This window comes from Brachypodium distachyon, chromosome 3 (genome assembly GCF_000005505.3).
Source record: "Brachypodium distachyon strain Bd21 chromosome 3, Brachypodium_distachyon_v3.0, whole genome shotgun sequence".
Lineage (NCBI taxonomy): Eukaryota > Viridiplantae > Streptophyta > Magnoliopsida > Poales > Poaceae > Brachypodium > Brachypodium distachyon.
Window position 1 is genome coordinate 27076679 of NC_016133.3, and position 13973 is coordinate 27090651.

At 51.2% G+C, this 13973-nt stretch overlaps 2 protein-coding genes and 1 long non-coding RNA gene across 3 annotated transcripts; 2 read left to right on the plus strand and 1 right to left on the minus strand.

The window, feature by feature from the left end:
* Window positions 1–1285: 1285 nt before the first annotated feature.
* On the plus strand, window positions 1286–5037 carry LOC100822140 (glycerol-3-phosphate 2-O-acyltransferase 6). The gene is made up of 2 exons (XM_003573869.4): window positions 1286–2093; window positions 3963–5037. The coding sequence occupies exons 1-2, from the start codon at window positions 1428–1430 to the stop codon at window positions 4836–4838; spliced, it is 1542 nt and encodes a 513-aa protein (XP_003573917.2). The 5' UTR covers window positions 1286–1427; the 3' UTR covers window positions 4839–5037.
* A 295-nt stretch (window positions 5038–5332) lies between these two features.
* Window positions 5333–10326, minus strand: LOC100834813 (probable prolyl 4-hydroxylase 7). Its single transcript, XM_003571730.4, has 7 exons — window positions 10114–10326; window positions 9959–10016; window positions 9761–9865; window positions 6466–6523; window positions 6206–6381; window positions 6080–6140; window positions 5333–5870 (listed from the first exon to the last, which is right to left on the minus strand). The coding sequence occupies exons 1-7, from the start codon at window positions 10239–10241 to the stop codon at window positions 5560–5562; spliced, it is 897 nt and encodes a 298-aa protein (XP_003571778.1). The 5' UTR covers window positions 10242–10326; the 3' UTR covers window positions 5333–5559.
* Window positions 5873–6474, plus strand: LOC112271729. Its single transcript, XR_002965028.1, has 2 exons — window positions 5873–6010; window positions 6147–6474. It is a non-coding gene; the product is annotated as an uncharacterized LOC112271729 (long non-coding RNA).
* Window positions 10327–13973: the final 3647 nt, after the last annotated feature.

The following is a 13973-nucleotide window of genomic DNA, read 5'->3' on the forward strand; positions in this document are numbered from 1 at the left end:
CCGGAGGGCCCCCTCCCCCTGGCCTCTCCGGCCGGCAAGGCCGCCGGAGCCGGGAGGGAGAAGGGCCGACAAGGCACTTCCGGAGAAACGCGAGAGAAGAGCGGTGGGGTGGATGAGTTTCGTTCCACTGCCAGATTGGGTTGATCCAACTGTTGGACGTTTGTTACCGTGGAGGTTCAAGGTTCAAGCTTTGAGGGACGTACGGTCTGCTGCTAGCTGCCGGTATTGGATGTAACTGACTATACATCGAAACATACGTACTCTCTTCCAAAGTTCCAAATGAAGCAGATTTTTTTTTAGGGGTAAGTGAAGCAGATAACAGGCCGCTCATACAGTAGCCAAGTCTGTATAAACTCTAGGTCCTCCGAAATTTTATTGCCACAGCCTCGTAATAAAGGTTGCACGAGTTTACCAACAAGGATACCTACGTGTGGAACCTTGACCTGTGAAAAATCACCCTGGAGGCCTGCAAACCGCCCGAACAGTCTGGTCTGCGAGCCACACCAATAAATACGGGCATACGTAGTCGCGACTAGCGGGTAACCGTCCGGCCGAACCTGGCCGATCGATCGACCAGAGCCGAGCAGTAAGACTTTTGGCGCGCATCCAATTACGACCCCCTCTGCTGCTGTCGCTTTTTGGTACTCGGACAGTCGTACGTAGCCATCCCTCCATTACTTGAAGGAACACAGCGGTCGGCACCGGTAAAAATTCCACGCGTATAGAGGGTCGTACAAGGTTAATTGATTGGACTCGCTTTGTCTTCCAAAATCCTGTTTCCGTACGTATACACTGTTACCGTCTATTAATTGAGGTGGCGACCGCGAGGGCGACACTGCAGGTCTCTTATTTCATCTCTTTGCCCTCCTTTCTCGTTTGATCATGGGAGGGATTTTTCTCATTATTATCATTATGCCAAGTAGTAGTAGTATTGTGTAGGGCCAACTTCATTGCATCCATTCTGTTTTCCCTTGTGTTTTTCTTGAATTGAGCAGGACCAGCTTAAGTAGCTAGGAATGGCTGGTCACGGCACGGGACCGTGTACGTCCTACTACATCTATCTATCCTGATCTTCTACTTACACCAAAGCATGCAGTAATTAGGGTCACATCCTGTCTTGAACTGGCAAGTTGCAATCGAGAGAGATGTGCTAAGGTAGCGTGAGAATTTACTCGTTTAAGCGTACGAACGAGCAGAGTACTGCAATTAGGATTAGCCAGTCTAGCTAAGGTACATTGCACAGTGCACACACGCATATAGTAGTGTACCACAATGCCCCTACCGCTCACCAACCAACCATATAGTTTCACCACCACGGCGCAAACACCAGCACCGTCACGCCTTGAGTCACATGCAGCTATATAAACCCTGCGCGCGCCACAGTTAGCAGCATACTCAACCAAACTCAACACAAGACACGACTACATATGATGGAGTCCGTGGTAGCGGCCGCGGCTGCCGGAATCGAGCCGTTCCCAGCGGTGGACAAGTGCAACGCGTCGGCCCGCGGCGGGCACTCAGTGGCCGCGGACCTCGACGGGACGCTCCTCCGTTCCCGGAGCGCCTTCCCGTACTACGCGCTCGTGGCCTTCGAGGCCGGCGGCTGGCCCCGGCTCCTCCTCCTGCTCCTCCTGTCCCCGCTCGCCGCGCTGCTGGACCTCGCGTTCGCGTCCGAGTCCTGGTCAACCCGGGTGCTCGTGTTCGCGGCCACGGCGGGCGTCCGCGTGTCGGCGGTCGAGTCCGCGGCGCGCGCCGTGCTGCCCAGGTTTTACGCGGCCGACGTGCACCCGGGCGCGCTTCGCGTGTTCTCGGCGTGCTCGGGCCGGCGGGTCGTGCTCACGTCCACTCCCCGGGTCATGGCGGAGCCGTTCCTCAAGGACTGCCTCGGCGCCGACGACGTGGCCGGCACCGAGCTGGCCACGTGGTGTGGGCGCGCCACGGGGCTCGTCGACACGACGCGCTGCGGCGGCATGCTGATCGGGCGGCGCAAGGCCGAGGCGCTGCGCGAGATGTTCGGCGGGGACGAGGGAGACGCGCCGGACGTCGGCCTCGGCGACCGCCGATCCGACTACCCGTTCATGTGCCTCTGCAAGGTTAGTTTAGTTATATTAGCAATACTCTAGCATCGCTTCTGCAGTCAATTGACGACCTTCAATTCTTTGTGCCGTACGGCCCTACTTAAATTAGAACCATAACAACATTCCATCTACTGCTAGTACTCCAATTAAGGCCGATCATATTTAATTATCGTACGTATGTATGTGATTCATTATATGCATGTACCCTGTATCATGTTATTTTTAGATAAATACCCTGTATCATGTTGTTGGTTCTTGTTTAGGAAACAAACATGTACTACTACTCATCTTCATTACTTACTGGAGTAGTTATGCCTTGTTCCATTTTCCACGAGAAAACAAAATGTTGGGCGTGTTTGAAATGTACAAGTAGCTAGCGACGAGATTCTCGCATACGTGTTGCAAACAGAACCTTATACGAGTACATGTATAGTATTACCATTTTCTCAGTTTGGCATATACTCCTGTTTCGAAATTAATTAAGCCGGGTGCGAAGGACAGGCCAGGAAGCAGCTACTGGTATGCAAAGCACCACACGCATTGTCTGCTGTACCAGAGTGCGAAGCGAGTCCATGCGGTACGGCATATTGCATCGCGTCACGCATGTGTAGTATACGGTGTCAGCTCCATCTATAAACTCTGCATGTGCGACAATCAATTCAAGGTCACTGTGTGTACAACACACTGGCGCTAGGGCCCGGGGGGAAATGGTCCATATCATCCGTGCACTTTAAAACCGAAAAACTTTGTATGCAGACCCTCTCGTTAGGCCTACCGCCTACCTGTTCGTTGGCTGCATTTACATAGACCCTCTCGCCACTAATTAATAGGTAATGATACTACCAAAAAGCCTTAATTAAACCGTCTCAATGGTGTTAAGCCTGTGTCATGCACTTATCTATGCCCCAAGCCTGTGCACATTGTTAGAACTAAGTAACCCCAGGAGGCAAGACAGATACAGAGATAAAACAATAGCAGCAGCAACCAACTGCCACTATTACACGGCCGCTAAGATTACACGCAAACAGTAAAGGTTGGTTGGGTCACGATTTCGCCCCCGTACCCACTGTTTTATGAGCGTGCTGGTTAAGGCCCGACACGGCATTCCCTTCCTGCCCCTACCTACGCTACGCACATTGATTTGATTGATTAAAAGCTGTGTCACACACACACAAAAAGAAGAAGCTGTAGCACAAAATGGACGGAAAGAAACCCACAGCCCGGCGCCAATCAATTACATTTACACGTCCAGCGTTCCCGGTAGGTCGGTAGGTAGAGGGGTACCTTAATTTACTATACTCCCTGTGCCAGTGATTATGGACTGACAGTTAGTTTGCTGAATTGGAACACGGAAAGAGATTCTAGATAAAAACGAACAAGATACAGTTAGGACACACACACACGCGGTGAGACAGCTACTCGCATGTGCATTCTTTTAGGTGAACCTATTTGGGTAAAAAAGCAAAAATTGAAGCAGAAGACCGGTAGCTAGTGCATGCTCACGGGTCACAGCATTAACTATAATATTTTTTTGTTGGATATTTGGGAGGATCGATTTGGTTGCGAGAATTCCTGTACTGCTTGTTCCAAATGGGGTCATCCCGAATTGCGCAACATGATTGGCGATAACATAGCTAGCTAGATGGTGTTTGTTAGTATAAAGGCAAAAAAATCAAATCCAAAATTGTGCTACTACGAGAAAAAAAAAAGAAAAAGAAAAAGTCTACGGCCGGCTTATCGGTGGCCACTGGGCAGGCAGCATGGCGAGCTATCGCGGTACGAGTCGTTAATGCGACTTAATTAGTGCGTACTGTCAATCAATGAATTGTTTTAATTGTGCGATTAAATGAGATGGTGACGGGCGCCGCTGGACGTGCATTGCAGGAGGCGTACATCGTCCCGTCGGCGCCGGTGGAGGCCGTGAGCATGGACCAGCTGCCTCGTCCGGTCATCTTCCACGACGGCCGCCTGGCGCTCCGGCCGACGCCGCTGGCCGCGCTGCTCGTGGTGCTGTGGTTCCCCGCGGGGCTGGTGCTGGCGTGCCTCCGCATCGCCGCGGGCGCGCTGCTGCCCATGCACTGGGTCTACTACGCGTTCTGGGCGCTGGGCGTGCGCGTGGTGGTGAGGGGCAGCCCACCGCCGCGGGCCCACAGTGCGTCGGGCCGCAAGGGGGTGCTCTTCGCGTGCTCGCACCGCACGCTGCTGGACCCGATCTTCCTGTCCGTGGCGCTGGGCCGGCCCGTTGCCGCCGTGACGTACTCGCTGTCCAGGCTCTCGGAGATGCTGTCGCCGATCCGGACCGTGCGGCTGAGCCGCGACCGCGCCACGGACGCCGCCATGATCAGCAAGCTCCTGGAGGAAGGCGACCTGGCCATCTGCCCCGAGGGCACCACGTCCAGGGAGCCCTTCCTGCTGCGCTTCTCCGCGCTCTTCGCCGAGCTCACGGACGAGGTGGTGCCCGTGGCTATGGAGAGCCGGATGGGCATGTTCCATGGTACCACGGCCAGGGGGTGGAAAGGGATGGACCCATTCTACTTCTTCATGAACCCAAGCCCCGTGTACACCGTCAACTTCTTGAGCAAGCTGCCGGCGGAGCTCACCTGCGGAGGCGGCGGGAAGCCCAGCCACGAGGTGGCCAACTACATCCAGAGGCTCATCGCCGCCACGCTCTCCTACCAGTGCACCAGCCTCACCAGGAAGGACAAGTACAGGGCCCTCGCTGGCAACGACGGCATCGTCGCCGTCAAAAAACCTCGCTAAATACTGTGCTGGAGCACTTTGTTACTTACCATCCATATTTAATTGTTTGATTTGTGCTTGTATTGATGTGCATATCATGCATTGCCAGTAATTAGTCCCTCCTCTTGATTGCTCGCTCCACTCTCGACCTTCTTCTCTGATGACTTGTACCAGCTGGGAGTTGAATGCAATTTTACTACAGTAGCACTACACAAGTTAAGGAGAGATGGGAACTGGATGGGGACAGGAAATTATTCTAGCTCGTGTCAGCAACGTGCAGGCAACCTGCCTGCAGGCAACAGCTCAGGACATAAAAGCACAGTTATTCGGTTTGGTAGATTCCTTCCGACCCAGCAAACGAACAGCTCAACACATAAAAACGGCAACAAACAGATGAGATGAGATCATTTTCTATTAATTTTCGTGACACCATCTTGTATTCTTGTTTCCACTAGAAGAAGATAGTGTATCGTTGAGTTCCTCCAAGACGACTAGTCTAACCCAAGAGAACAAGATTGCACAATCCGTCGTCATTGATTTGATTGCTCAACTAAAACGGGTAATTGGACAAAGACAGAAATGTTTTTCTACCAAGAAAGGTTATCACAACAATAGATGATAGATCTTACATTTCAGTTCCTTCCAGGTCACACATGCTATCTATTGCGCGCTCTCATATACACACAAGAATTTATCCATGCCGTGCTGCGTATCAGGACGGTGTGTGGATTAATTGATAAACTTACTGTGCGCATAAGTTGCAGCTCTTCCGGCAGAAGCCAGGTGCTTCCTTTGTGCCCACCATGTAGTTGGGGTTCTTGGCGCACTCCCCAACCGCCGCCCACTGCGCGCAGAGGACGTTCTCGTCCTCACACCCGTCACCGGAAGCTCCCTGCTTGCCGGGGTTTTCGAAGGACCTCACATGGATCCATTTCGTCGCGGACCACTTCTGGCCTTCAATGACAGGGCAGCTTCCATGCAAGCTGTCAGGGTCTGTCGTTGCGTCAGGGTGGAGGCTGAAGAACAGCAGTGCGTCCCCTTTCATAGGCTTTACTGCACAAGACAACCAACATTTAAGTTTAACAAACGGTGTGAACTGTCATTGTATCGGCTGCCAGTAAGATCTGCAAAATTAGAAAGCCTGTTGAACAACTAAGCTTTATTGCCCTATCAAACGAAAGGGGGCTACAGAGGTAATGTTCCATTCTCAAGTGAAAAAGATCTCAAAAGTACTTAATATCTCTAGAACCTGTCCATTATACCTGCATATCCATTTTTAGCACATTCAGAGGCTGTCTCATCCTTGTGCTGTGTTAACTTCCCCTGCAGAGTATCTGAATTAGCGTATGGAAAACCTAAATTAGGAAGGAAAGGGCAAGCAAATTTACCTCTGCATTGGGGAAGATGGTCTCTCCACCCTTCTCAACATTAGATAGATACATGAGCACCGTCGCGATTCGATGCCCCCCAAGGGCTTGGTTGTTTTTGTCATGGAAGTAATCATAGTGTGGCTCATACTTCTCTCCATTCTTATAATGTAATATTTGAATGGATTCACCATTCTCTGAGCATGGGCAGAAATAACAGTTTTGAGTAATGAAAAATTAGAAAAATGTAAGGTGTGATTGTAAAGTTCAATTAAGGTTACCTGATGGAAGGAATGTCCAAGCAGCAATTCTCTCCTCTATTCTTGCTACTACTTCATCCTGCAAAAGAAATAGTTTAGCTAGATACTAGTGTTACATTTGTACTCTGTACAGAGGTAATTACCACAAGACATGCCTTATGTAGTGATCTACTATTTTCATATGTGTCATGGCACCACAGATATAAATACATATGCTAACAAGCAAGATAGCTTATTGGTCCAATTGATTCAAAAGAAAACTGGTATGGACTTTTGTACAGAAAAGAAGCTCCACCACGTGTGTTTGTGCGCACGCATATTTGCAGTACTCAACATGAACCAACATGTCAACACTCAGGTTCAACTGGCAACTCACAGTTACAGGCGTCAGAATTACCGCATTGAAGCCCCATATGGCCAATATGATTCATCAGTCAATGCAACTGGTAGTTAATACAATTCAATACAACAGTGCCAATTTATCCAGAGCTTCTCCCTTTTCTTCGGTTAAACAAGAGTCCGTTTTGTTCAGACAGAAGTGTTTAATTTAGATGATGTTTTTTCTGTGGTGTGTCTTCTTGAAAGATTCATCCAATGGAATCTCAACTCCCTTCTCTCTTTTATCCCATTCTATTTAAATATGATGTAGATCTAATTCTTAAAGAAAGAACACGTCAACAAGGATTAATCTACAAGATTACAACAGAGAGATGAAATTGCTAACTAGACATAGACAACAAAGTCAAACATGGTGCTCATAGGCAGGAAAGAGGGGGAGCAGTTAAATCCTAAACACAAGGAGAACAATAGGATTACGATTCGAATATTGTTCTGCAGCACCATAATTCTGTGCACACAAATCAGGTGAAACATCAGGGTTAATCATGGCTGCACAGTATACCGCTCAGGGCAAAACCCAAGGATTTAGAGGCCCGGTGCGAAATCTAGTAGCATGCCCTCAGTATCACAAAAGCTAACTATGAGAACATCTTATCTAAAAGCTAACTATGAGAACATTTTATTAAATATATCATCATCGTATTTCAATTTTTTGAAGAAATACATCTTATCTAAAATAAATCTACAAAATTTGAGATAATATTTACTTGAGCAAAAGCATGTCATGTCATCATTCTAGCATTTCTTGACACAAAATCTTCAATTACTCTGTCAATGGTAAGAAAGAAACCTTCTCCAAAATATTATTTTCAATTGTTCTCACAGCTCACTTAGTTGGCGAGTGGATGTATAATTCCACCACCTGGTTTCAAATCCCCACAGATGTGAATTTAGGTTCCTTATATTGTAGAGGTTTTCCTTACAGTATCATTCAACAAAAATTCCTGCCATAGGTAGCCAATCCACTAAGCCTTTTTTCTGTCACTGTAGAATCGTTCTTCCATTTCAGTTTAGAGAAACACCCAATAAACAGACGAGGGATTGCGAGTGGAGCGTACCTATTCATTGCCAACAACAAATTTATTTTGGAAACATGTAAAGAAATTAATTAGCAAGAGTAACTAGGAGCCGAAAAATGGGAGGTGTGAGTGATGTGGAGTCTGTGGAGTGTGGAGTTGTTTCCGTGGGCACTGCTCAGAACTTCAAGTAGTAAACAGCGAAAACTTTCCTATTGGCTAATGGGTTAACGCTTTGATCATTAATGAGTAAACTTTGAGTAGCAAATACTAGTATTACTACTTGATGAAAAAAATGGGGGGCCCTACTAATTTGGGGCCCTGTGCAGGAGGTGCACGTCTTGTGAAGGCCCCCGATACCGGCCTGATACCATATAAAAACAATATCTACACAACAACACACAATGTTGGTCCTGCCAACGTGAATCTAGAGGAGAGAAAGAAATTGCTAGCCTACTCCAGAAGACCACAAATTAAATGACCTCAAAACAAATAAGCCAAATAATTGGTTCTAATCCATAATGGCATAATAATCCATGTAGTGATCAACAGAACTTATGAAGGGGAAACCTAGTAAAAAATATCATATCGAATCGAGATAAGGGATAAAATTTGTGCTGGACTAATTTCAGTTAAACCCATGATATATAGGGAAATCTGCCAACTGCTCAAAATTATAGTTTACAATTTGTAGATCCACCACGAACAAGCATTCACTCAAATTTGTCAAGGTCTTATTATGGCAAGCTCAAATTTGTTAAGATATTATTATGGCAAATACCCAAATGACCATTCCACAGTCCACATCCCAGATTCGTAAAGAAATGAAGTGTATAACTAATACAATAAAGCAATCAGGATTCATGAGAGAAGCAAACTTTGCCTAGATGGAAACTGCTGTACTTTTAGTTTATACACTATGCCACTGTGGCGCAGCCAACATATGACAGAAGAGGACATGAACCCTAATAAGACACGCAACATGTCCGGTTCAATGCAATCTGACTTCCACTAAAAAGCCAAATCAACTTGCAAAGATCTAAAGAAGGACGATCTTCTCTGTAGTACCGTTTTCTCCAATTGTAACTGTAGCTGTAATTGTAACTGTAATTATATCATCTGTAAGTACTACTGCGATCTTTTATTAAATGGGGTTCAGGCCGACTGTGGCCCATCATAGTTCCGTTAATCTGCAGTACCCTTTAAAATTTCAACTCCAAGTGTATTACAAAAATAAAAAATATATAAGTTTGCTGCAGATAAAAAAAATCTGCTCATCGTCTTTTAATATATCATTTTCCAGAATTTTCACATATTGTCAATCTTGACACAATAAATTCAAACAAAAAAGATTACAAATATGAAGAGTAAATTGAGAAGTATGATTCGGAATTTCATGTTGATATGACGGATTGCACCAATTCGTACATTGCCAACAACAAATGCCATATATTCTTAGGTGAACCAAAAATATTCTTCTCAGAAATCTACACAAATGAATTAATCCAAACACATAATTCACCTTCCTAGATAGCTTCATATCAATTTAAGCACAGATACACAAATGATAAGAATAACTTCTTCATATAACAAGAGTGATAGTTGCACTGGAGCTGACACCAACAATATCATTCCATGCACGGTGCACAGATCAATCCAATCTTCTACTGCCCAAAAAGGTCACGCGACTATTTGAGGCTTCCACCCAATGTAAATATGAACTGTTCTGTAAGAATTGTACTAATTTGGTTTTCTGTACGGAGATCTCAGTACATACAAAAGCAAGTCCTACCAAAGTTATCAACCTGAATCCAAACTAGGCACTTCCCAGATCCCAAGCAAGCCACCCCCCTAAAGATTATTGAACCACACAATAAAATCACAGAGTGCCTCGTGCTAACCTGCCTCTTCTCGAGGAACATGCCGGAGCTGGTCCGCACCTCGCTCTGGACGCTCTTCCCGGACTCGTTGTCCGCCACCATCGACTTCTCCAGCTTGTCCTTAGCCTACAAACCACGCAAAAACAACCGAATCAATCAACCATCCACCGAGGCGAAAAGTCCGCCTCAATAACGAGATCGAGCGGCGGCCACACTCACCAGCTCGATCATGTGGTCGCACTCCGGTTCCGACAGGAACCCCTTGTGCAGGAACGCCCTAACCGCGAGGCGAATAAGGAAACAGTTGTCAGAGTCGCACGTAGCGGCTAGGGCTGGGAGGGAGGTGGATGGGGGGAGATCAGATCGATCGTCACCTGGGGCGCCATGAGAGCTGGACGACGCGGGAGGGGTCGAAGGCACCGCCACCGGCGACGCTCGACGCGGCGGAGGCAACAGCGGCGGTGAGGTGGAGCGCTAGAACGGCGACAAGGATACGAGCCATAGCGCGGCGAGACGGGGCAGAGCCGCAGAGGACAGGGAGGAGTGGAGGAAGGAGGCCTGGAAGCCTTTTGGTGGCTGGGGTGCGGAGTGTGTGAATTCTCCAGGCATGGAGTAGTACAGACGAGACACTGACAGTGGGGCCGGAATAGTTCAGCGTCGACTTGTCAGCGGGACTGAACGGTTTCCCACGGAGCGCTTTGACGATTCGTTGCGTTATCAAGACAAGACATTGGCCAAAAAATTTATTAGTGTATTTTTTTAAGAACAAAATTTATATAATTAATTCGTTTTTAAAAGTTTTCGCTGATAATTGTAATTTTCTACTGCACAAATTACATATAATAAAATTTTGGTTAGTCAAAATTTTTTGTTTTAGCGAAATCAACTATGCCAACATTTGTGAAAAATGAGGAAGTATTATGCAATGTGTTATTTTTAATGGCATATTTTCTCATTTTCACAGAAATAGCGTTCATGTATTTTAAAGTCTAACTTTGATCAATAATTAGACAAACGATATGTGCATTAGTGCTACAAAACTATATTTGAGTTCTATTTTTTTTCAAAAGTATAGAATTTATCACACATAATCTACATGTTGTTGTTTGCTATGCATGTTCCGTGAATATTGGTCAGGGTTGCAGAAAGGGACAGATCAGGACTTGCTGATAGAAGGGCGCGGCAACACGATCAGGTCCTGCAGGGCCCCTTCGGCCGTGGCGGCGATCCCCGGGGCGAACCCCGACGCCCCTACCGAACTTAAAAGGGGGTCGTGGCCGCACGCCCCCGGTGTCGGAGCACTGTGCGACGACATTTGGCGCGCCAGGTAGGGGGCGCGAGAGTAGAGCCCCTCGGTAACCGCCGGCAGCGAAGTTAGCATCGACGTCGGTCTCGCTTTCTTCGCCGACGGGACTAGTCGCCATGCCCCCCAAGCGGGCTGGCGATCCACGGATAGACTCACGTGAAGCCCCAGCGGCACACGTGCGGTCGCACGACGTGCGACCCGAGTCGGGGGCTTAGGAGAACCCCGAGCCCTCGAGAGTGCAGCAACCACAGTTGCCTCCCCCTCCTCCTCGGCAGTCTGCAGACAATCGGCCGAGGGGACCGGCTGCCACCAGTGCCGGGCCAGTCGCGCGAGCGGGCATGGTGCCGCCCGCGCCGGCCAGCGAGTTGAGTCGCGGGCCGAGGATGCCCCACGACAGCGGCACCAGGAGCACACTGCGTTGCGGGCAACCCCTAGGGGTTCGCACCCGGAGGCGTCAGGGGCCAGGGCGGGAAGAAGCCGCTCGGGAAACCGACTGCCCCCCGCACGAAACCCGGCGGAAGCCATCATCGCCGCGCGCGTCATGGTGCGGTACGAGCCGCAGCAGGGCACGCCGGCGCATGAGACGTGGGGCGAGGAGTTGGAAGCGCTTCTCGCCCTGGCCGCCCAGCAGCCGCAAGGCGAGGGTGCCCCGGTAGGCTTCGGCCACGGGTAGAACCCGGAGCGCCGAGACGCGCCACCCACCTCCCGACAGGGGGAGAACCCTCCCCCTCCGCAGGGAGGCCAAGGAGACGGGGGCCCGGAGGGGTCCTCAAACTCATCGCCCACCGTTCCAGGGGGCGATGCGCGTGGCATCTTGAATGCCCGCTAGTAGGAGGATTTGCGCCCGCGCTTGGAGCGCCGGCGCAGGCGCGAGGTAGAGCGCCAGCGCCCACAGGAGCAGGAAGACGCTCCCATGCGCCCCGAGGACGGCTGCACCGCATTCACACGCGAGCTGCGGCGGGTGACGTGGCCCTGCAAGTTCCGAGTGCCCGCGCTCGGTACGTACAACGGGACCGCCAACCCCAAGGATTTCCTCCTAACCTACACGCTGGGCATGCATGCCATCGGCGCGGACGACAAGGTCAGGGCAAACTGGTTCCCGATGGTCCGAAAAGGAGCAGCGCGAACCTGGTTGCTCAACCTGCCCGCCGGGTCCATTGCCACTTGGGCGGACCTGCGCGAGCAGTTCGTGAGCGCGTTCTAGGGCGGCTATAAGCGCCCGAGAATCATGGCGGAGCTGCACACTATTGTGCAGAAGCCGGGAGAGACGTTGCGGGGCTTCGTCAACCGCTTCTCTAACCTCTCCTATTCCATCCCAGAGGCGGAGGCGGCCGCCATCATCAACACCTTCGCCATCAACGTCCACGATCCCAAGATGCGCAAGAAGCTAAGCACGCATCGGATCCGGACGACGCAGGACTTTTACGCCCTGGCGCACAAATGCGCCATGACCGAGGAATGGCGCCTAGCACCCGAGCTGGCAGCCAAGGCTGCCGCGAGCCCTGGCGAGGGCTCGCAGAAGAAGGGTTCCCGCAAGCACAGCGGGAAGCAAGTCCTCGCTACGGACTCGGGGGCTCCTGCCGCGAGGCCCGCGAAGAAGGCCTCGCCGGGCGGTGGGTCTGGCGGGAAGGAGGGCGACGTGCCCCGCTGCCCCATCCACCGCAACTCCACCCATGACGCGCAGAACTGCCGTGTTCTGTAGGGGATCAAGCAGTGGCGGGAGCAGCGCCATGAGGAGCGCCGCGCCGCCGGTGCCTGCTTGAACTGCGGCGACATCGGGCATCTCTCCCGAGACTGCCCGAACGACCCAAGAGCGGGGCCGAGGCCGGCCGGCGGTGGTGCCGGCAGGGATGAACCCCAAGGGGGGCGCGGTCAGCCCCGCGTGGGTCGGGAACGCCCTCCCCGGGGATGCGACAGGGCACACATTGAGGAGCAGCGCGAGTCCGACTGTACTGGCGGCGACGAGCCGGGCTTCCAGGAGCCTCACGGCGTCGCCTGCATCGATGGGGGAGCTTACGGTCTCCCATCCCACGCCGCGGTGAAGCGCCTCACCCGCGACGTGTGCGCGCTGTTGCCGGATGCGGAGCCGCAACAGCCGCTGAGGTCGCACGTGCCAATCACCTTCAGCGCCAACGATCACCCGGCACGACAGTTGGGTTCAGGGGTAATACCCTTCGTCGTCTCGCCGGTCATTAGCAATATGACGGTGACCAAGGTGCTGGTGGACAACGGAGCGGGGCTTAACTTCCTGTCCTCCAGGCTGGTGGAAAAGCTCCAGCTGCCGATGGAGCAGCTAAAGCCCACCGATCCGTTCCAGGGGGTGAACCCCGGGATCGTGCGCCTGCTGGGATGCATCACGCTGTCAGTCACCTTCGTGTCCTGGGAAGCGTTCAGGACTGAGCACATAGTATTCGACGTGGCGCATACGTCGTTGCCTTACAACGGGATCCTTGGTCGGCCAACGCTGATCAAGTTCATGGCGGCCACGCATTGCGCCTATGGCGTGATGAAGATGCCGTCCGTCTATGGAGTCGTCTCCATCCGGTGTGACCTCAAGAACGCGGCTTGGTGCGTTGGCGAGGTCGTCCGGGCCGCTGCCGCAGCTGACACCGGCGACGAGGATGCAGTCGGGGACGACAGCTTGCCGGGCGATGCCCCGGCAACGAAGAAGGCCCGCGCTACCCCGCGAGAGCTTTCCGGGGGAGGAACAGGCTCGAGCTCGCGCCCCAGCAAGGGGCAGGGGCTCTGGGAGGAGGCCGCCAAGGTGAAGAAGCTGCCCCTCCAAGCCGGCGACAAGGGGCGCACCGTTACCGTCGCTGCGAACTTTACTGTCGAATAGGAAAGCGCCCTCATCACCTTCCTCCGGGATAATGCCAACGTGTTCGCTTGGGAACCGTCAGATCTTCCCGGAGTCCGCAGGGAGGTGAT

Coding starts and splice junctions, on each gene's coding strand:
- LOC100834813 (XM_003571730.4), bottom strand. CDS start 10,241: ATGGCTCGTATCCTTGTCGCCGTTCTAGCGCTCCACCTCACCGCCGCT. Junction 6,524..9,760: donor TGTTCCTCGAGAAGAGGCAG/GTTAGCACGAGG, acceptor TTTCTTTTGCAG/GATGAAGTAGTAGCAAGAAT. Junction 6,382..6,465: donor TTGGACATTCCTTCCATCAG/GTAACCTTAATT, acceptor GCCCATGCTCAG/AGAATGGTGAATCCATTCAA.
- LOC100822140 (XM_003573869.4), top strand. CDS start 1,428: ATGATGGAGTCCGTGGTAGCGGCCGCGGCTGCCGGAATCGAGCCGTTC. Junction 2,094..3,962: donor CGTTCATGTGCCTCTGCAAG/GTTAGTTTAGTT, acceptor CGTGCATTGCAG/GAGGCGTACATCGTCCCGTC.